Here is a 23073-nt window from a genome sequence, read left to right as displayed (position 1 = left end):
GCTCATTCCACACACCAGTTGGTTGATGTAGTGCTGACAGTCGCCTAGCTCAGTTGCCGTGGTGATTTCCTTGCTGTTCCCTTAACGGCACCTACCCTACTATACCTTTACTTTACTTTAAAGACAACAAACACCTTGCTTCCAAAACTGAATGTGGGGAATGTTCACCGAGGTTCTCCCTTTACGTAATCTACGCTCTTTGCATGTAAAAAAGTTACACCGAGACACACGCGAGCTAAAGGACAATACTACATGATCGCACATTCTATAAGAATCCGTATTAAGTAATACCAGTAAACACGCGTAAAAGCTCCATTGTTTCCATGCTCAGTGGACAACATGACACTCTATCGGTTGGCATATAGCGCGTAAAGCTTAGTATTGGTATTGCTACGAGGTACTCACAATGTCTGTCCAATTTACTGACGCTGGCGACCAGTGCCCCCCAGGAAAACGTTCTTCGTTTTCAAACACGTCCTCCATAAAACTTTTACAGCCTGAGTCCTTTTCATACGCTAAGCTAAAAGATCATTTCACAGTTCAAATTTATAAGAAAAATGGTATTTGATAAACAGCAAATCCTTCTACTTTCTGGAGGTTGCTTAACTGATAGACCAAACTGGTGAGCAGTACTTCAGAAATTTCCAGTGCATTATTATGACCTCAGCTATAGCATGTTCCAGGCCCAAAATCAGTGTAAATGGAAAAGGAGTAGGCGAGTGACAAAGAGTGCTCGTGGTTTTTAGGAACACGAGTGACCACAGCCGTTTTGGAGCTCATTTCCTCCAACAGAAAGCCTGAGACAGGCTATCCCGCTAGAGATCCACGAGTTAGTTTTGCACAAAGAGGAAAAACATAGAGTCCTAGCTAACGCAAAGGTGCTATAACCACTGCAAGTTCCATGCTACCCTCTAACACTGAAAATAACTAAATTACTGTCTATTTCTACGTAACCAATAGATTCCCTCTCGCCATGTACCTATTGAATATTAGATGATTGGCTGAATTACGCACACATTTAACCCTTTACAACCTAACATCAGTATTCATATTCTCTATACTGTTCTCTGTACATTTACCACGGTGCTGACAAAGAGAATTTCTCTAACAATCAAGAGTTTCTTTAGTTGGGGATCATTTCCTTTATTCTCATGATATTGATGTATGATTCTGTGGTGATATTGTAAGGAGAATTTCTAATTGCCATTCGTCTGTTCATTGGTTACAGGGAAATCAGAATTGGGTAAGAATATTAGTGATTCACTGTGCTATGCCTCGAGTGCCACGATTTGTTTTCAGATTCCACGTTGCCATGCATCCGTTCAGCAATAGATCACGGGTGACGTCAAAATGTAGTCTGTCTTCCACTATATCATACAAGGGCGTATCCACCTTTTTGATTTGTTGTAGGCATTTTTAGAGATCTGGAAGTTTGCTAACCTAGTGCTTTGACGTGATGAGATTAATTCTTGATGCTTCTTTGTTATCTAATAACTCGAAAGTATGTCGTAAAGAAAGTTCAATTTTTGTTTCAACCTTTGTAAGAGTCACATTATTCGAGTCAAGCGGGAGGAAAAAAATCGTAAGCCCAGCGCTGCGGGGCTACAGGCTGGCTACGCTCGTGTCATTAGTAAGAACCAATCAAACTACAATCTAGCATAGCTTATTATGTTACACGGTAGAATAAGTTATTTATAACTCTAATGACCCACCTTAGCTCTGGATTAACAAACCACTTTCCATCAAAACTCCAGCCATCAGGAGGAATAAACGAGTCCTTTAACAGCTTCAGCTGCATAATAATTCAACAATTATTGTCACTAACCTAAAATTCGTACTTCGCTTTATCCTGAGAAGAGGAGTTACCTAAATATACTCCTGAGTGAAGGCCAACACACATGGAATAAATTGTACTTCCCACGAAAAAAGAAAAACATTTAAGCCTTGGTCAGAACTATTCTAGGCTGGACCTATAGTTGCGCAATCCAATGCCTTTAGCAAATTCATGGAGGCATTTTAGTATGTGTAAGTATGCACTGTACATACGTGGCATTCTCAAGGTAAGACCTTTAGAAATCCAGCGAGGTTTACTCTGTTAAGTTCTCTCATGCCTCGAAAAAGCAGTTTTAACTATTCAAAATCCATTGCTAAATGGGGAGAGAGTAGATGTTGTAATTTTCACGATACGCAGCAACAAATCAGTGGAAGCTGAGGACTCAATCAATTCCCTGGAATAATAACTCTGTCACTTTCTCGAGAATAAGTTAACTCACCGTTCCACCAGCATTTGACCAGGCAGGCCGTGGGAGTCCTTTAGCAGTCCAGTTACCAAGCACACTCATTTGGTTCTCGTACTGAGGACAAAAGCGCAACGTACATAGCTTTTCATTTGAACGCAGATTCTCTAGCCACTAGTTGATTTCTCGTGAGGAAATACGCTATAGAACCGTTAGTCACTAGTGGCCTATTAAAAAGTAACCAAGCCGTTTGCAAAAGGATTACGCTTTTCGCCTGGCAGTCTTTTCATAGATTGAATTCTTTTATTCCTACCTTGTGTAAAGACTGCCCAGCGATCTGCCTATGAAATCGGGTTGGATGTCAGATCGCAATTTGTTTGAGCGCCGTAAACCAAACTCTAAGTTCTCATAATGAGAGGAAAGGAATGACTCAATGAGACCAGAGTTAGAAGTTGTATGACTGATTTAAAACCATTCTGATAAGAACTCAAGCGCATAAACGCGAGTTAATAAGTCACAATTGCCTTTAGTCCTTAATCTGTTTGGCTGAGAAGGAAACAAAAGATTTTTAAACCAATAACTTAGTAAAAAATAGATTCCGTTTTTCATTGAGGAGAATTCCCTTGAAATGAAGTACTCTTTCAAATTTGCAGTCACTTCCGATGTGCATTGGTTCGTCATTATAATGAAAGTTACACCCAGTGTATCTTTACAAGCTAATCATTGAAAAATCACTTTTAACTTAATTTTACCGTTTCCGCGAATACGCAAAAGTCGCCCTCAGTCTCTTGGCGGTTAGTCCAGGCCTCTTGGTCTTTCTCAAGTCCAAGCCACAGCATGACACGGACTTGAGCGGGAACTTCTGGGTAGTCCTCTAGGTTAAACTGTTTCTTTCCGGGGTACTGTGAGGTTAGAGAATGGACTCATTTCTTTCCTTCGATGATATCTGAACGTTAAAAACCGCTCGCAAGGCAACGTTTGTTCGAAAAATTACCTGCATAAATAAATCCAGTGTCTTTCCGCAGTATTTTCCACGAGCCCCTACATGTGTTGAGTACAAAAGATCATAGGCAGGGATACGATGATAAGCTATTCTCTTCTCTCCACTCATCATCCAAATCACCACATCTGGCATACTATTCTGCGGCTTTAGAGACATTCAAACACGATTAAAAAAACATGCCTGTAGAGGTTTAAAATGGAAAAGTTTTCATAGGCGGCTGCCGATGGTGTAATAGGCGACTGTGGCCGGAAAAGGGGCCGTTAAGCGAAACCCAAACACGAGCGTGCGCGCAGGGTAAACAGACGGCGGTAAGAGGTCCTAAACGCCTCAAGTATATCATTATTCCAACAATTGCCCTAACGTCCCATTTTACCCTCTAAAAGATGTTCGACTTGAGAATAAGGAGCTTGCAATAGCTTAAAACTCATTGAAGTTACCTTACTGACCGAGTCCCGGGCCTCAAGATCCACCTAATCAAGGATGCGACCTCCACTTTGAGGTAAAGGAAGTGGGTATGATAAAAAGCATTCCCATGGAGCATTGCGATTGAGTTAGCCAAGTCTAATAGTTAAATAGTTAGCCATTCGTTTTAGTTTTGCATCTGATTAGCCGAGAGGGAGGTGCGAGTTTTGTAGTCCAATCAAAGAGAAAACAGCCAAAGCAGCGAAAAGGCAATACAACTCGAAATTGTTTTCCACAGTCAATTCGTAGAGTTGGGAATGAAAGGAATTTACTGTATTGTGTTCAAGCATGTTTCGTACCTCTACTGCAAGGAAATGAAGCTTCTTTAAAAAATCCTCCACGACTCCAATCGTTTCATCTACGTCAGTCGCACTTGTACGAAGTTTTGAGGCCTCTTCGATGATACATTTCTGATTAAAAGAAACGTAGAAACAATAATTTGTAAATTAAAAGTAAAGAACTTTGCTTTTCACTTTCCAAATCGTCATTTACCACATTTACTGTGTTATCTTCGCTACCACTAACCACCCTTATCCCTTTCTCGTTTGGGCTCACCTCCTCAGGGGTAGCTTACGTGTAGCCGTACCATCCCCCCCCCCCCCTCACTCGAGGAGCGAGGGAACGTACCCCTTAGGCAAAATATTATTTAACAGTTTTCCTGTAAATAAGTAAATTTTCTACTTCGCAGAGGAGCGACTCAAAATATCGCGACGTTCAGTTTAGTTTTCTCAATTGCGACACCAACAGAGTGTCAAGGAGACATATACGGGAGAGTAAATGAAACAATCAACGCAACCAAAAGGGATGGCTTTACAAAATCTCACATTTTAGAACGCTTTTCGATTAAGTACCGCTAAAACCAAAACCAAAGTTGTCAAATCTACTAATAAGAAAAAAAGAAAATATTATTAGGAACCAATGTGAACTCAAAGTAGAAACCAACCAAAGAGCGGGGAGACGCAGGTGACCAAGTCGTGATTGATTTTAGTTGTGCATCGGATTTGATGAGAGAGTGGCGCGAGGTTTTTTGGAACAATCACAGAGCAAAGAAAAGCAAAACCAATAACATCTCGGATTACTTTCGACAATCAATTGAAAGAGGGCTCTGAATCAAAGATATGTAATTAGCATCGATGTGGATTTGACACTTTCACACTGACCAATTCACTTTCTCGTGTGTCTCTTCTCTTCAGATCAAGATCGTTGATTCCGGGTGTTTTGGCTGCCAACTGCGGAAGCGGTTTTCTGCGAATCATAGGAGATCACTTTAATAAAGCCGTATTTATTTGAGTGTTGATCTAAGATATCTCATCTTTTGAATGTGTTCTGTTCACTTCTCCTCACTTGATCGATCTATAACTTCTCGTGCAAAATCAACACATTATCCAACAAGCAAGAGATCATAAGGAAACAAACTTATTAACTAGCGGGTACAGATTCTTCTTTTTGCCTCTCAAAGAAATGCAGGGTAGTTAGATTGGAGAATTAAGAATCAGATCACAGGAGTTCAAAACAGGGATTAAAAATCACAAGACTTACTGATAGATACAAAACCGCCTCAACATGTTCAACGTTCCTGAGACGGATTGTGTGATGACCCTCCCAGCTTTCTTACCTGCAGCTATCTATCAATGTATCCAGCATTTTAATTGTAAGAACAGCAACGGTTGTTAGAGTTGCTTTCTCAGAAACAGCCAGCTGAACTTTTTCCAAGTCTGACTCCTAATTGGAAAATCACAATACACACATCAATCCTCCGTAAATAAATGGAACGTTTGGCACATCTGTTGAGCGAAATGTTAAAACTCACAAGTTGTTCACATATCCGTGTCAGAATATTTCGTGGCTCCAGTCTGAAGGCGATATCTTCCCAGTGGCTATCTACATTACAACACGGTTTAATATCATTCCATGGCAGGAAGTAATAGTAGCTTCCATCAAATATAGCGTTTGTTGGTGACGTAGAAGACGACGAGGGCGGCACTGACAAGTCCAGCTGGTTTCCATAGTTACCTGAGAAAAAAACGCATACCATCTCGAGGACAGAAGAATGAGGAAGTAACTGCCATGAGAAGGCAGGGATGTGATATGCACTTGTCTTTTTAAGGGGGGGCAGGGGATGGGAATCCAAAATTTTTAACAACTTTATTTCAAGGAATGCTTTCAATGGACTACCATCATGTAACAAAATTAAAATTTGCATATCAGAAACCAAAACAGAAACCAAACAACAGTGTAGCAACAGAAGCAAGCGAAGAACAAGTAGTTTATCACTTTGCAATACTTCTCGAAATTGAGTCAAGGGAATTTTCCAATCAGTACTTTTACAAAAAACTGTGCGCATTGCGACAACCGTGAGCAATTTTTTTTAATATGATAAGGTGACTCCTACGGGCGTTTTGATTGGTTCTTGTTAATGATCTATTAAAGGACAGTCCCATAGACGACGCCACCGTTAACAGCATTTTGTTTTTCTATCATTTAAAAAAAATAAATGCCATGTTGTCGTGGGTCTGTTCAGTAATGGAACACATAACAAGTCAACATTTTCTAATCACGTATCCATTCATACCTATGCTTATTTCAAAAGTAACAGGTCCATCAGTACAAGCGACCAGTGTGGCTTCCAGGAAGCAGGCAAACAGCTTGTATTTACGCCGACGTAGATAAGTCTGGAAGGGAAAATAACTGAACTTAAACATGCTCTGGTTTTAAGAAATATTTCCCAGAAGTCAGGCCACTTTCAAGACGGGCAAAGGTATGTGACTTGAGCTAACACCCTATTGGGTTTGGTAACACTAGGGTCTAAGTCACATAGTCTGTGCAGCATGTTAGAGAGCTTTTCAATCGACTGTCGTAAAACCAAATCCAAATTAATCACAACGGCCAATCAGAAAAAAGGAAAATACGTTTAAAGCCAATGAGATCTCAAACCGACCAAGCTGCCTAAAGCGCGGGAAAACGCGGGCGACCAAGTCGTGATTGGTTTTAGTTTATCATGTGATTGCCTGAGAGAATGATGCAAGTTTTCTGGACCAATCACAGAGTGAAGTAAAGCAAAAACAATGCAGTGCCCGATTACATTCAACACTCATTCGAAAACTGCTCGATCCAAATGTGCAAAACTGTTCGGTGCTTACGTTACACCTCTTTCTCTAACATCAGACGCGTTGATTTTGAGAAATGTCCGTTGATGGCAAGAAAGGGATGTCTACGAACATATCACGTTATACCAACTAGTAAATCGTTTCTTTTTTTCAAGCAGGAGCTACGCATACCTGAACTCGTATAATGTCATCATTTAGTACTTCTTCGACCATCTTGGTAGGTTGAGTGTCCAACTTTGTCTCCAGCTCAACTAAAGCTCGGCCACGGTATGCTACACCCTGACCCTGAAAGTAAATTGAGACTCAAGTAAACACGTCAGCCAATCACAATAAAGGTATATCTAACAATTTTCCGCGATTAAAGCTCAACAAAAACTGTGAGCTTCGATGAACACATGATGTCCCTAATGTACGAGTATATTTTCGCGCCAAATAAACACTACGATGTTTATCATCTATCATAACTTTTTGGCAACGCGTAAGACAAAATGGTAACGAATTGTTTCCTACTTGATGCTTGGTTTGTTTACTTTTCAGTTTTCTCTGGAACGACTTAATGAACAAACAAACATGTCCCTTCTTCTGAAATAACAGCTAAAGACTCTCTCATCTTGAATTGAACCTTAAACGAAGACTTTCATCGCACTGGACATAAGGTTTACAAATCTAAGATTATTATCTGAGGGCATATGCGGTCAAGTGATAGATTGAGATCAATAGCGAGCGAGCGAGCGAAAATAATTGATGGACTGTAAGGGTGTAAACAATCAAACGTTTGTATTCATGAGGACTTACAACGCCAATATTCAAATCATCAAATTCATCAGGAAGATCTGAGTATTCTCTTGTGGAGCCGTAAAAGTTTATGAAGCAGGGTCCAAACCTTGGCAGGTAACCTAGAAGTACAAGAGAATAGAGTTGGTCAAATCATGGCAGTAGACTGTTGATGAATGAGGAAGACACAAACAGAAATGTACTTCCAGAGAACAAATATTTAAAACAACAAGAAAGATCCTTTCACTTGTTGCTATTGTTGAAGCAAGTTGTTGTTCTCATCTTCATTGCTAAATAACCTCAGAAAAACTGAAAAAAGCATGTGCAGCTCATGACCAAATTTCACAATATTTCAACAACAGCTAGTTACCGGTGGTCTACTGCTGCCTATCAGACCTCTCAACACCGACTGTTTTGTCTGCGCAGATCAGGGAATAGATTAGGCCACCTTGGCTTTTGCTGGGGGAGCATACGGCATACACCATGGATCTCCTTTAAACTCTACTTTGGAACTTATTTTGGCCTCCCTCAAGATTATGTTCCTCCTAAGAAGTTTGTCTCGGACACTGCACTTCCAGGACTAATAAACAGTATATTAAGTCTTTTTTTATACATGTACCAACCTTCCTCTCCTTGTCCAGATATTTCAGACATGGGAAGGTAATACGTTCCAATGCAGTCATCGCCACTTAATTTGTCCCTGGAAAACAACAGTTTTGCATAACATAAGTATTGTGTTCAAAAATGGTTCTTATGTTGAGGGCACCTGAAAAAGAAAAAACATCTGAGTGCTTCATGAGGACTGGAACCTCAAAGGTGCAGATTTTGAAGCGCAACACTCTACTACTAAGCTGGAGAGTGCTTATCCTTTATAATGCCATCTACCTAAAAATTCAAATTTAGCGTCACAAGTGTTTCAATATTTGGCAGTGTACAATTTTAGCTCGACACTGATCATCAAAATGATATATTCTACAGTCATCCAGATACCCTCTCTAAAGGAGGTCACATCCATCAGCAAGGAATTCTAAAAACTTCTAACCGGGAAAAATATTTGCAACTTTAGAAAAATTTTTCAATAGCATGTATACAACAAAATATACTTTTCTAGGCATAAATTTGTTGATTATCTGTTATATTGTTGACATGTACCAATCAAAATTTTTATTAGACTTAACTTGTTCAACTTCAAAATTAACTAAAAGAAGTATAATAAAATAAATTAAACTATGAATATTATTTTAAAAATTACATACCAGTCCCATAACTGCAACTTTAATTTTTCTGCCATTGTAGGGAACTGGAAAATAAATTTTATGTACTTCATTTCATCTGTCTGGCATAAATATACTGTTGGCACATATGTACATGTAACTGTACATGACTTCTCCTGAACTAACTATAACCCTTGAATTTATCTTAACACACAAAGTTAATGTCCACCAGTATCATGTAAAGTGTATATTAAAAAAGGCAACACTATACGCATGGTCACTTTTTGACTCCATGACACCAGATTAATCAAGGAATGTTGTAAATCTTTTAAAAGTTTGGTCAGCAAATGAAAAAATTATTTATTTGTCACAAGGGTAGGAAAAAAGACTCAGTCCTGATCCCATTCCCACTCCCAAAGATTAGAACCTCAGATTTCACAGTTTGATTTTCTACTAATTAGCCTTGGAGAACTCTTGGTGTGCAAGGTCATTACCAGGTTCAATTAAAACATGACAAATGCCCTATATATGTAAAGGTAATAACATTATTTTGAGTGCAATCTGGTGTAAATAAGCACAAGTAAATTTTTCAAAGACAACAAAATTGTACAAGCCTGTAGGATAGGTGCAATTTGTAATCTTTGAAAAATTTACAAGTGCATATTACACCAAATTGCAAGAGAAATCTTGTTATTACTTGTTACTAGTATACATGAGTAAAACACGACTGGAAGGCAAGACAGATGAAAATTTTGAAAGCACGTGCACACTATTTGTAATTTTCACTCATGTTACATGAGAATGCACTCATTTTCAGCCAATCAGAAGCGCATAATTTTTCCACATCCTTTATTATACTCTAAACAGCACTGAATACACATGTTCCTGGCCAAGCTCACCAATATTTTCTCTGTGGCTCAGTAGTAGGGCAACCTGCTTGGACAGCACACTTGGCGTTAACACTAATTTGAAAATATTATTTGCAAGATTGACCTTTAAAACAACTGGGCCCTTTATTGTAAGGAGAGATTTCATTCTGGTTGCTCCTGGGAGAGAAAGTGTTAAAGACACAAACAAGATTTCAATTCTAATGTAGCAACCAAAGCAAAAATAACTTGTACCTGAAATGGAACATGTAGCTCTTGTTTGAATTCAGGGTGATCACAGTTTTTGTGTACATCCGTTCTTGCCTAGAAAAGGAGAAATCTTATTATTGAGACCTTAAAGATCCTGTGGGTAATGAAGCCTATCCTTTGTTCTAAATTGCTACCCAAGTGGGATTGCCAGCTTTTATCCCAAGCAAGAAAAAATAATTTAACTTTGTGCAGCTCTTTAATTTTATTTAACTGAGATTGTAAGCTTATTGAAATTTCCCATTTTTTTTTAATAAAAAACGAACATGTACTCCCCAATTGGCTTTCTTTAACTAGTCATTCTCAATTCTCACAGAAGCAAAATATTTTTGTTACATGATAATCTTTTACTTATAGCCAAGCCTATTCCTTCAAAATGGCCGAAAGTTACGTTCTTTTTTTTAATTTTTATAAACTTAACATTCAACTTGGTTCATAAAACATAGAAAAGGAGCTTGGCAAAAGTCTTGCCATTTTGACTTAACACCTGATCAATAACACATATGTATTGATCCTAGTTCAGTAAACTTCAGGGGAATTATTGTACGGGCATTGTTCACTAGATCTGGCAACTCCCAGGCATCTGTGTCCATCAGAAGAACTATGATTGCATTTTGAAGTAAATTTGTTGTAAAACTTGCAGTTCACATAGATATGCCTACTCTTAAAGGTTATTTCTTGAAATCAGTTATGGCAACAAGAATTTCCATTTGATCTCTATGTTTCCTGATAACAAAAGTACTGTTCTGTAGATATACGAGTATATGTCAGCAGCTACATATACGTGTATACATTCTAGTTCATGTTGGTGCAAAGTTTTTGAGACCATATTGTTTTAATGCAAAGGAAAATTAGAAAATTTAATCAAACAGGTGAAAAAAAAGGGCATACTTCTTTGCCAGCAAATGAGAACATCATGTAAGGGTCAACCAACTCTTTCATCTGCCCACCAACAAAGGACTTTTTAATTGTCTCACATACAGCAGAGTCCACTGCAAAGAAACAAATGTAACAGAACAAAAAGATAAATACATAACAAGTCCATGAAAATTTATTTTCTATGGTACGCATGTCCATATGTCTCAGACAGTTATAGACATTGCACAGCCTAATGAGCTTTTAAAATGTACACTGATTTGATTCAGACAGAAGAAAATTGAATTTTAGGAACTTCAAGAGGTAAAAAGCTCAGAACTAGAAAAGGATGCTAAACATTATTCGCAAAGTTAGTTCAAAGAAAAGTCCGATTCTGAATTTCCCATGTTCTACCAAATGAGATACTGAGAACTTAGACAAAGATGTATTTTTATCTTTTCAGGGTTGCATTACTCCCAGCACTAGAGAAACCACACGGATCCCCTACAACTACTAATAAATTGCTAATAAAAATAAAGTATTACTCTGTGGAATATCCTCAGCTCTATACACTCTCAAGGAGAAAACTGCAGGTCTAAGCATCATGCCTGGAGGTTGGATCAAGTTACTAAAGAAAGAAAACACAGTCAGAGTGCAAATAAATATAAAACTTCACTCTCTACATAAAATGATCGTGACATGTATGGAAAACTGAAATTAATAAGGACAACAAGATAACAGAAACACAATCATTATGGCTAACACACACAAAAAATCTAATTTAGATTCAATAAATGAAGAGGCTTTCTTTGTACATAAGCAAACATTTCAAGCCCACATACCAAATGCTGCAAATTTCAAATGTGAGCTCAACATCCAAAAAAAAGAAACAAAAACATTAAACAAACCAAACTTAATATCACTCACTCTTCAATATCATCAAGGTCATCTTGATCCTCAGTTATCGTCACTACCTGCGCAAAGATATCACATAAAAAATAGTACTCTCAATCATTTACATCCTGACATCAGTATTCATATTCTCCACACTGTTCTCTCTACATTTCCTATGGTACTGACTAAGAAATTTTGTTTGACGATCAATCAGGAGCTTTCTAATTTGGTAATGGTTTATTACTTTTATTATTCTTATGACCTCTATATCTGATTTAAAAGTGAGACAGTAACAAGAAATTAGAAGCCTGCAGGCACTCTTTGGGAATCAAAAAATAAATAAAGGGTTACACAATTGGATAGATGATCAAAGCTCTGATCTCAGAAAGCCAGGGTGCTCAAACCATACAAGCATTCATTAAAGACAAATTTTAGTTACCCTGTGGCACCCAAACTGTATCGATGCACCACCCTGAGATATCTCCAACACTAGTAATTAATCCACATTTAATACGTGTACATGCTGAGTTGAATTATTCACAAACCTTGCACAATTTGATATTATACATTTATAGAACACAATTTGAATCATTATCAATGCATGTAACTGATGAAAGTAACACGTATTTAAGTGAACAAAAAGTGCAAAAAGTTTCATGTTTCAAGGCATTTTAGGCCTCAGGTATTTGTTTATGGAGATTCAAGTGGTGTTCCATGCTTTCTTTACACAAACGAAAGCATCAATCACAGTGAAACATGGACAACGCATTCTTTACCAATCCTTTAATTCTAAGAAGTAATATGAAATTTCCCCTTAAAATATCCATACATTAGCCAATAAACAGGTATCAAGATTTCTCAAACTTATCAGGTACATGTAGAAGTTGTTATCTTGATCTAACGTCAAATTCTTGTGACTTTTTTACAAGGAAATATCAAGTGACTACAAGAGAGAATTGATGCCACACTCGTTTATTGATACCACTCAACCTTACTAACATGAGAGTCATTACATCAAGAAATCTATTATATTTCTCACTTACTGGGGCTTCATCACCAGGTCCAAGAACCATAACTGTAACTTTCAAGTAGCCCTGCAAAGAGTGGTTTAAAAAAATTTAGAGATACATGTACACATGTATCTTACCATTTATCTTTGAAGAATGAAGTACAATAGAAGGGTTGTAAAAGGAAAATGTAATAAAAGTATGATCTGAATTGAAGAAAGTTGTTGAATTCAATTATATGCATGTATTGTGAGCATGCCTTGTTCATGAGGCACCCAGAGTCCAGTGCACTAAAATATACGCCACTGAATCTCCCACTAGACTATTTGGGGAAATGGTTAATTTTCCTCATCACCCTCATGCACTAAACTAAAACCACTATGTATTGGTGTGGATCAATTTTTTTCCTTGGTTTGAAAATTAACATCTCATCTTGATTTTTTTCAGTTATCAGATTAAAATCAAACTCAGATATCAAACCATCGAGGAAGGAAAATGTGAAAATGAGAACTAGTTTAGCCACTATGAATGTGAACATGTATGTGAGTGTATCAGCTGCTCTATAGATCAAAATACAGGACAAGTTATCCAAAATACAAGAAATGCTTCTTACTTTTGCTCCTGCCATTTTATCCTCTGGGTCAGATAAAAGTATCCACTTCCTTAGTACAGAATGAGCTGGAAAAAATAAAGCAACTGAAGTTGAATCCAAACCAAACATCACTACTCTAGACATATTTGAGGTATATAACCCCAGCACAAGAATATGGTACAAAATCTTTCTACTAAAGTTACATGTACCTCAAATTTAAAAAATGTTAAACAGATAATTATAATTTTCATAATAAGGTAGATTTTTGTGATCTTACAAGGTTCATCATAGAAGAATCCAACATCACACTGCAAGATAAATGAAATAGTCAGATCTAACTTTTTATGAAACATCATAAAACACAAAAATAATTGTGAAGTATATCAACATTCCCTTAAATTTTTGACCAGAACAGAATGTATGTCAGCTTCATCATCAATAATTTGGAACATAATGAGATTTACGAATAGCTTTGGCGCTAGTATTGAAACTAGATAAAATGTGTGATTTGTACAACATAAACATTTTTCTCATGCTTTATTGAGGTGAACAAAAGTGCTTATGTACGAATGACTTAAACAACCCTTTAGCTCCCTCCTACTATGTTCTGAAAAAAAATTCTTGCATAAATAAATGACAGTACAACATATAAACTTCCCAAATAACTAGATATATAGATATAGATATTATATAGATATATAGATAGATATAATATAGATATTTTAATATAATATATAATATATAATATAGATATTTTATAATATAGATATTGTCCATGTTTTTTTTTTTTACTGTAAACAACTATGCTAATGAGAGGAAGATGTCACATGCCTTGCATTTAACTAAGCAGATCTCACCTGAAAACTCCCCACCATTGCATTTGCTCTTAATTTCTTGGAATTAAAAACCTGGAGAACAAAATTTTATATTCAGCACACTCCTGAGCAAAGTAAGAATAGTGAATTATTTAAGTAATGTAACCTATTTTCCTGATCAAATATGAACAATTAAAGTACAGCATTTTATCATTTCTTAATCATTTTCAATAGCCCTTACTTGTTGATTATTTCTTTCTTATTTAAAACATTTGTCTCTTTCCTTGTTCAAATTGGCCACAAAAAATCTCACTGTGGTATTGCAGGTAAATTGAGTAAATTCTTTATCCATCTGCGTAACTTCTTTCACATCATACCTCAAACAGGGCTTGAGCATCAAACAGTTTGTGTGGTGTAACATTGAAATTGAAGAAAAACACCTGTTGAGATTTAACAACATGGTAACTATAGTCAGTTTAGTTCAATGTGCCTTAAGGAAATAAAGCAGAATTCTTCAAGAAATCAGGTCTTCTGATTGAGTCAAAAAAAAGAATCAGAATCACCACTGAATCAAACATTTAAGACATGAGAATAAAGGAAATGATAACCAACTAAAGGAGCTCCTGACTGTTAAACATTAATTCTCTTTGCAAGCACTATGGGAAATGTACGGAGAACCCTATGGTGAATATGCGCACTACATGATGTTAGGGTGTCAAAGGTTCAGGAAATCTTAAGTATATTTCTAGCAATTCTATTTCTGATTTTCGAACCTCGTCATAAAATGGCTTGTTGGTTGATTTGATGACTTTAGTCTGCCGTGACTGATTGTCCATTGTCACACGGACCACAGGGCTGATGTTAGCTCCTGCAAGCTGACGACCCTCGATAATCCTAACCCTCACCTGAAAAGTGAAAAGACAAGCATTAATGAAATAAAACACGGATCAGGCCTTTATTATTTAAAACTGCAAGGCATATGGATAGTACAAAATAAGTACAACAACCACTGACAGGGAAGGTAAAGTCTGTACTAAAGCTAAGTGGCCCATCCAGAGGAAGCTTATCCTAGTTTCCATAACATGAAGCAACAAGGAGTATTACTGCATGCACTCCCCCTTTGGATGGGATTTAAACCATCCCCAAGTTAATAGCTAATTAACCCTTTAACTCCCAAGACCTCACTAGTAATTTCCTTACTGTCTGCCATACAGTTCTTGTGAGTAGTTTTGAGAATTTGGTGTTGGACCAACTAGTAATCCCCTTATTAATATTTTTCCTTATTCTCATCACTTGCTTGCTTGATATTGTATTGATCTTAAAAGGAGAAATTCTGTCTTGATCACTCATGGGAGTTAAAGGGTTAATGGCTATTTTTCAAACATTGAAATTATAATTTACAGACCTGAAAATCAAGATTTTTGTCTGGTAGCTTCTTCCTTGCTTCACTTTTTGCCAGTAAATCCTCTGTTCCATGTAGTTTTTCATGCATCCTTTTTTTTTTGGATAAATAATTTCAAGACAAAGCCATTAAATGTGTATTGTAGTTAAACCACATCAAATCACACCTTGAAAGTAATGTTTAAGGGAGGATTTGGATACTTTACCCAAGATATCTTCAAACCCAATCAGTCTAGCTTGCAAGCAGACCTCCATTATGAGGTTAATTAATAACAAAGATTGCTGAATGAGTATCATGCTTGCATCTCAACACTGTCAGCTAGCTAGCTTTGTGTGCTAGGTTCTCATTCGAGTTTGCTTTCCCACCCACCCTCCCTTGGGGCACAACATTTTTATTGTTATCAACAAACAGAATTTTTTGGCACAAACATGTTTTCTTGCTTACCTTTCTTGACTTCCACCAGGTGGTGTCTTTGTGCCTTCTGGTCTCTCATCCTTGGATGGCTGCTCAACCTTCGATTGAGCCTGATCTGTCTCACGTGGAGGTTCTGGAGTAACTGCTCTCTCAACTGGCTGCGGAGTTTCTACTGGGGAAGATGGAGTTGGGGCTGGAGCAGGTGGGGGAGGGGAGGATATAGCATCCCCATCATCATCCATGATGTCCCGTAAAACAAACCTAAAAAGAAACAATACAAAAGCTATGTGGATATTGAATTTAACCACAATTATATAGTATATTTTAAAATCCAGTTTTGAGACTCAGCCTCATGATATATTTATCTTTGGTATTAACCCCTTCACTTCCAGTAGTAGTGACCTAGGACTTGTAATTTTCTCTTTAATACCATTCTGGTAGGTGATGAGAACAAAGAAAAATATCAACAAGGGGATTATTGTTTGAGTTAACACCAAATTCTTAGAAGCAGCATTATAGGAAATTTGAGGGCAGACAGTAAGGAAAATAGCTATTGATTGAGCTCTAAGGAGAGAAAAGATTAAGGTTTAGGCAAACAAGACTATACATTGTAACAAGAAACTTTGATTTATGTTTTCCTTTTGCCAGTATTCCAGGATTCAAATGAGAATTAGTTGTCTTCAATTAACGCTTCTCTTTGTCAGCTGTTGCCGGGAAAGAATGCTACATGTATAAGCTTTGTAACTACCAGTGATCTCCATAGCCATGTTAACTGAACTTATATCATTCTGATGGATCAGTGATAACTGAATTATGATTTACTGAGATTTGAAAATCGATTCAGAGGCAAATGCAGAAGATCTTGGAAAATTAGTGAGTAACCCTAATTCCCATGATCTGATTGTTAAATCTATCCACGAGCTCCTCGCATCTTTCCTTGTAAGTTAGTTACAAAAATTTGTCATTAGATCAAGATGACAACTGTTACCAGATACGTTTTAGTATTCTCATCTTACAACTTGACTATTGGAAAATGTTAAGACATTATATGGAGAGGTTACTCGCTGATCACTTCGGCGAGTTAAAGGTTATCCTGTAATCCAGTCTAATGCTACATTTAATGCTTTTAGTGATCTTTGCCTGGACAAGATATGACAAAGATGCGCATTTCAAGGTATGGAGTCGGCATGGAAGGAAAAGTAATTTCCTCAAACACGCGACATAAAGTCAGAAATACGCTTAATATCAACGGAGACCTAAATCTATTGCGTAAGTTTTCATTACCCTCATATGGATGCATCCTTACACACACTGACAGATTATAAAGTGTACAATTGATATTTCCATGAAGTGAAGCGCGATCACACAGTTAAACTGTCAAAAACTTCGTGATTTTGCTGTTCAGTGCTTTTGGTTTAACTGATCTTTTAGCAACCCCCTTTTCCATGTTTCCGTGTTCCAGTACGCCCCCATGATCGCTCTCACGGTGAGGAAAGCGCTAGGCGAAAGGTGTTCTGAGAAACTTCTCAGGTTGTTTCGCAAACCGATAAGATCCATTTTTTTCTTTGAATGCCTTTCTTCATTTTGGTGGTCAAACCAAGAAATCGTAGATGATCGACATGTTCATCTTGACTCAATCAAGATGAAAGTGTCGTTCATCCGCGATTTCATCCGATGTTTTACGGGTGGATTGCGAAAATTAAGGCAAATCAGAGTTATTAGAGTTACTCTTCCATAAAGGCGCCCAACCCTTTATTAAAAGGAGGATGATATAAATGAAGGTTTTTAAAGATTTTTAGAATTGTTTTTTAAACATTTAACATGAATGTGAAACTAATGAAAAGGTGCAAGTCTCACAACAGTATTTGGAGCGCAAGCCACATGCAGATCTGCATACTGCTGAGATCCGCAAATTATATCGTTGTGTGTTGAAAAAAATTAAGAAAAGCTCGAGCATAATGCCGCTTTAATGGCTAAAAGTCTTAAAAAAAATTTCTCTATGTTACATTTGTTAGAGTAGTATTTCTAACATTCGTTCGGTTGTCTCTTTCCTTATTCACTCTTATGCTATATAAGTCACTATGCTGGGTACAGCTCAGATCTGAGTGAGAATGCAGGGGACCAGCTTATAAAGGTGACACTTACTAAGCTTTCAATCCTCATGCAACGTTATCAATTATCACTCAGTTAGCAAATCCCGTTAAATTACAAGAAACAGTTCCTGCGTACTAAGTATGTACCTTCGAGATGTTTACACTTTACAAAATGATTTTCTACCTAAAATTTCTTAGTCTTACGGTCAAGGTCGGGCAAAACAAAAACAAGATTGACAATACGATAAGTATAATGAACTTACTAGCAGAATTAGAATCATACTTAGAAAGACGTCTTAAGAGAAAATAGCCTTCGAAGACTGTTTCATAACAACAGAATAAACATGCAGAAATTCGGAGAAGAAAGGGCATACCCAAGGTACCGCCTCGAAAGAGCTACGTGCTCTTCGTATAAGTTCCGTGATTATAACTTTAGTACGGAGGATGAAAAGTACTACATGTTTACACCTTATGTCACCTCTAAGAAAAACAGGTGTCGAACGTATTAAACTGAAATTTAAGAACAATTTTCTTGATCGTTAATTCGACATGGACTTAACCTAAAAAACGAGAATAGTCAAAGAGGTTAAAAAAAAATATGAGAAAGGTTACTTCCAGGAAATTCCTGTACGGGATCAATTTTTATAAGACAAAATCATACTTCTTCGTAATTAAACATCTCTTCTCAACATAATGGAAATACACCAAGATTTAGCTGCAAATTTTAGTTTACGTAGAAACATCTGACTCCATGTCAAATTTACTATCACAATAAGAAGAAGGTGACCGAAATTCTACTTGTAGGATAAGACCGCCAAAAGGAATAAGAAACGATCAACTGGCTTATTATAATTTCTACTGAATGGCTTTTGGTAATATATTATTTCCATTCATTTTCCAATACTTAAATAAGTTAAAAACACATATACAGAAAATTCTTGCTGGATGCCATTTTTGTCTCTTAACACATTTCAACAAGAGAAAAGTTATCAAGGCTGAGTACTGTCATCAGAGAGCCTGATTTTCCCGCTTGCACTGGAATTTGTAGCAAAATGTTGTGCTGTGAACCTCGGCAAGTCTTTTATTCTCAGCTAGTTTTACTAAGCTGATTGTTGTAGGAATGACGGAGGGGAGGGGGTGGGGGGGAGGTTTTGAGGGGCTCTCAAAAGCTATCATTTTGAATCATTAAATTGAGCACATTTTTTAATGACAAATTGTGAGCATAATTGGTAGGAATAATGCCACGTTTTCAGGAGCGACACCCAAACAAAAGCACAATGCCCGAATTTGCGTACATAATTCATCTGACCTGAGACGTCACGTATCGTTACCTTGACAACTAACCCTCTGAATTTGTCCGTTGTTTCCCTGGGAATTAAAAAAAAAAGTTATTGGAAATAATAAGGGCTTCCCCATCCCCTGACAACACGAAACGAAAAGGGCCAGTTGTGGCCGATTTGTTTATTTCTGAGCATACACTTTTTTGTTGAATCTCACCGTGACTGTAAAACGTGATACTTTACTGTATTTTTTGTAATTTGTTAGCCCTTGGAGTTTATTTTTTTATTATTTTTTTTTCTAACTTGCGTTGCATATTTTTTAATTACTGTCTTAAATCATTATTTCAACAAAAAATTGCCACAGCCGGGCACTTCACGAAAACATCTTACCAAAGCATTCGATTCTTTTTCTTGAAAGAATTTGTCTTTCTTTTCACATAATATGATAAGAGGTGAAGTAAACTGGACAGGGAAAGAAATACTTTTGAAAGGTTCATTTGATTCAACTCACAATGACCTGCTGAGTGACTCTTTGAGACAAAAATATTATAGAGAAACCCGTAAGAAATTCGAACCAGCAAAATCAAGAAAACAGTTCTATTCCGCAAATGCATGTAACAGTTCAGCCTTTTCTTTGTCGGTAGTCAACTTCCAAAAGATATGTTATTACTAACACATTAGCGCGACGCACATTAAACTACAACCTCAACGTTTTTCCACTTAGTCCATTTTAATGAAGATAAGTGAAATTTTATCAGAAGAAATAAGAGAACACTTAAACACGCGGCAATCACTCAAGATCATAAATTCCAAAACCATGTGCTAAGTTTCCGAGAGGTGGACACGATTATTTGTTTGGAAATTCAACGTGCAAATATTCCGTCAACACTGGGTTTAATGCTTCCCCACGTATATTGAAAATTTACCTCCTCAAAAAAATATTTAACTATCTCACCTTTAAAATCTTCTCTTTGCCTCAAACTTGCATTTTTCTTCCTAAGGGAATGATTAACTCCGACATGGATATCAAATTGTGATAACAATAAACTCTCTTCGTGGCCGCGAGGGAAAAATGAAAAGGGTTTGGAAACAAATAAAATGGAAGTAACAATGGCATTTTAACGATGCTCTTCGGCTTGACTTGTTACCATGTAAACGTTCGCTAAGCAGACAAAATTTGAATTGATTGTTTGAACTTGAAACTTTCCACAAAGCCTACACTGACGATGAGATATTAAACTGCAAACTACTTTATCACTGATATATTTTGAAAAGAGAACAATTGTATAAATCTGTTGTTTGAAGAGATGCTGTGAATAACCACAGATTTAATTTCACAACCAGTGTAGTCGATCACAAGAATATAAGGAACAATTATTATTCATAAGTTATTGTAACTGTGTGCGATGAAATTTAAATATTTTTTGAGTATTATTGTTATATTTTGTCGAGATCGAAAAGGCGACTACTACAAATCACTCCTTGGTTATCTATCAGCTTGGACAAGCTCTGTGAAGGTAAATTCATAGACGAAAGGTTTCCACCTTTCTTTCCCCCTTCCGTCCCAGTTTGATAAAAATATAGAACCTGTTGAGAATGAAAGATGTGTTTTAATACTACAATTTATCCCCCCTTAATTTGGCAGAGCCTGCAGTCTTGTTAGGCTAGCGTTTAAATAAGTACTCTCTCTTTGTTAGCGGTATCGCATCGAAATTGTTTTACATTAAGCTTATAAAGGGGAAGCAAGCAGAGACAAAATGTTTAATTTTCCTTGTATTTGTAATTCTAAATCTATTCCGCAGTAAAATTTATAGTATCCAACTGTATAGTAAGAAAGAGCAGGGCCACGTGTGTTCATCCCCAAAGGTAACTTTAATAATGTGGTTTATCGTTAAGGCAAAACCGTAGGAAAAGAAAAAAAGAGCCTGAATGATTTTTTACAGACAGATGGCGAAGACTATTTACTCAAGGACATTCACCTGCTTTTGATAAATAATAGCTATTGACCACGACTGAAAGGGTATTGACGTGCATAAATTGTTGGGAAAACACAAACCTTAATTCGTCTTATTTTGAAACATTTCAGTTGCTAAACGCTAAGGAGATTTCCGTAATAATCCATCAGAAAGAAATCAATCAATTCTATAAATTATACTACGCTCGATAGACACAAAAATCATGCACCTGCTGTGATATTTACTTTAGAAAGGAAAAACGTCAATTGTTATGTGTAATTTGAACGGATCAAACAATCGAAGTGGATCAAGTCTTTCGACTGCCTGTCGTTTTTATATCACCTTGGTCATTTTCCTCTTTTTGTTTACAAAACATCGCCTGATGCAAGTAGGATTGTTTGAACATTTGCTTATCTTAGCATGAACCTCACGCTCTATCGGTGAACCGGCGTAACAACTGACGCAGAATAAAACAATTTTCAAAGTTATTTTTTGGTTTTCCTCGCTCTGTGATTGGTCCAGAAAACTCGCTCCATAGACCCTCTCGACCGATCAGTCGCTCAATCAATCGATCAATCAATCAATCAATCAATCAATCAAACAAAAACCAATTACGACTTGGTAGCTCGCGTTTTCCCGCATTTAGGCTAAATAATCGGGTTTTTTTTAGTTCTCATTGGCTCTTACAGGAATTTTCCTCTCTTCTGTTTGGCCATTGTGATAACGTTGGTCTTAGTTGAAAGACACTCAATTTGAAGAGCTTTCTAATAGGTAAACACGAGAAAGGTTTTTGGGTCAAGAGCCAAAGGCGAGTGATTTAAAAGTTTTCAAGTCTACGCTTCATATCGTAAGTGCATGGGTTAATACCCCGGTATAACGACATTTAGTGGGGTCTATTGCTTTCATTCAATAGCTACGAGTTTCACTGTAATATAAATGATAATTTCTGACCGATCAAAGGGCGAATAACATATCGGTTAGTTTCAAAACGATTCTGTCCGATCGTCAATATGACAACGAACTGTCTACACGAAATATTTAACTGGTTTCCTACTCATTATCTTTGATGACTGGGGAGTGCTGATGTATCGATTTTATCGATTCAAGCGAATGCGTTGTACTTTCGCAAGATGTAACTCGGTGAAGTACTTTGAAATCAGTTGTATTTGATCAATTTATTTTTATAAGGAACGCTTGCGGTACAACTCTGAGAAAGGATGTAAGTGCTTTTTGGGCCGTATACAATAAGAAAAACGATAAAATTACTACTGACTTGCTTTTTAATAGCATTTTTATTGACCGTTTTTAGTGCTATCTTTTTTCACGACAATTTCTTTAGGTGAAATGACGTGTAACTTCGACAGAGCGTCTATCGGCGGCGATAGCTAAAATGACGAACAAACCGGGGTGTCGGCTTTAAGCTGCAGCTAACACTCGAGTCACAATGCTTTGACTCTAGGAAAAGTGCAATAGAATGTTGAACAGAGGCCTTATTTGGTTACTCTGGTTATACTCCACCATACCGTTTCCTTGGTTTTAGAAATGTACCACGCGACTTAACTGTAAAACTTAACCCCAATGAAAGGCGTGACGTGTTATTGGTTATTTCTCCCTGATAAGGGCAGAGTGGCTTTTATTATCGTTGATACCCTGCGATATTTTCATTTGGTCCGATTGGCTCTTATTTTCAGGTAAGTTTTTCCATCAAAAACGTACTCTAGGTTTACGTTCATTGCTGAAAGACCGCAAGCGACAAATTTCTTGTAAGGACGGGGGCAATTTTTCGACGCCCTTCAGAATGCTAAACTAACAAACTGAGAAAGATCACTGAAGCAA

The 23073-nt window shown here is 37.0% G+C and overlaps 1 protein-coding gene across 1 annotated transcript in view; it reads right to left on the bottom strand.

Moving 5' to 3' along the window:
- The window catches only part of LOC131789335 (myoferlin), a 42695-nt gene extending 22347 nt beyond the window's left edge, over positions 1-20348 (bottom strand). The window contains exons 1-28 of the mRNA XM_059106432.2: positions 20238-20348; positions 19312-19370; positions 15940-16170; positions 15499-15586; positions 14867-14998; positions 14471-14533; positions 14136-14186; positions 13556-13586; positions 13300-13364; positions 12723-12773; positions 11713-11759; positions 11331-11413; positions 10822-10922; positions 9919-9987; positions 8840-8883; positions 8207-8283; positions 7605-7705; positions 6981-7094; positions 6275-6374; positions 5513-5715; positions 5318-5424; positions 4863-4947; positions 4002-4112; positions 3232-3384; positions 2990-3139; positions 2274-2354; positions 1713-1792; positions 406-520 (exon numbers count right to left, since the gene is read on the bottom strand). Of these exons, the coding sequence (XP_058962415.2) occupies positions 406-520; positions 1713-1792; positions 2274-2354; positions 2990-3139; positions 3232-3384; positions 4002-4112; positions 4863-4947; positions 5318-5424; positions 5513-5715; positions 6275-6374; positions 6981-7094; positions 7605-7705; positions 8207-8283; positions 8840-8883; positions 9919-9987; positions 10822-10922; positions 11331-11413; positions 11713-11759; positions 12723-12773; positions 13300-13364; positions 13556-13586; positions 14136-14186; positions 14471-14533; positions 14867-14998; positions 15499-15586; positions 15940-16151 (2514 nt within the window). The 5' untranslated portion in view covers positions 16152-16170; positions 19312-19370; positions 20238-20348. The remainder of the gene's footprint in view (positions 1-405; positions 521-1712; positions 1793-2273; positions 2355-2989; positions 3140-3231; positions 3385-4001; positions 4113-4862; positions 4948-5317; positions 5425-5512; positions 5716-6274; positions 6375-6980; positions 7095-7604; positions 7706-8206; positions 8284-8839; positions 8884-9918; positions 9988-10821; positions 10923-11330; positions 11414-11712; positions 11760-12722; positions 12774-13299; positions 13365-13555; positions 13587-14135; positions 14187-14470; positions 14534-14866; positions 14999-15498; positions 15587-15939; positions 16171-19311; positions 19371-20237) is intronic.
- Between the last annotated feature and the right edge of the window lie 2725 nt (positions 20349-23073).

Source organism: Pocillopora verrucosa, chromosome 1, assembly GCF_036669915.1.
Source record: "Pocillopora verrucosa isolate sample1 chromosome 1, ASM3666991v2, whole genome shotgun sequence".
NCBI classification, from domain to species: Eukaryota; Metazoa; Cnidaria; class Anthozoa; order Scleractinia; family Pocilloporidae; genus Pocillopora; species Pocillopora verrucosa.
This window is presented reverse-complemented; position numbering and strand designations above follow the sequence as displayed.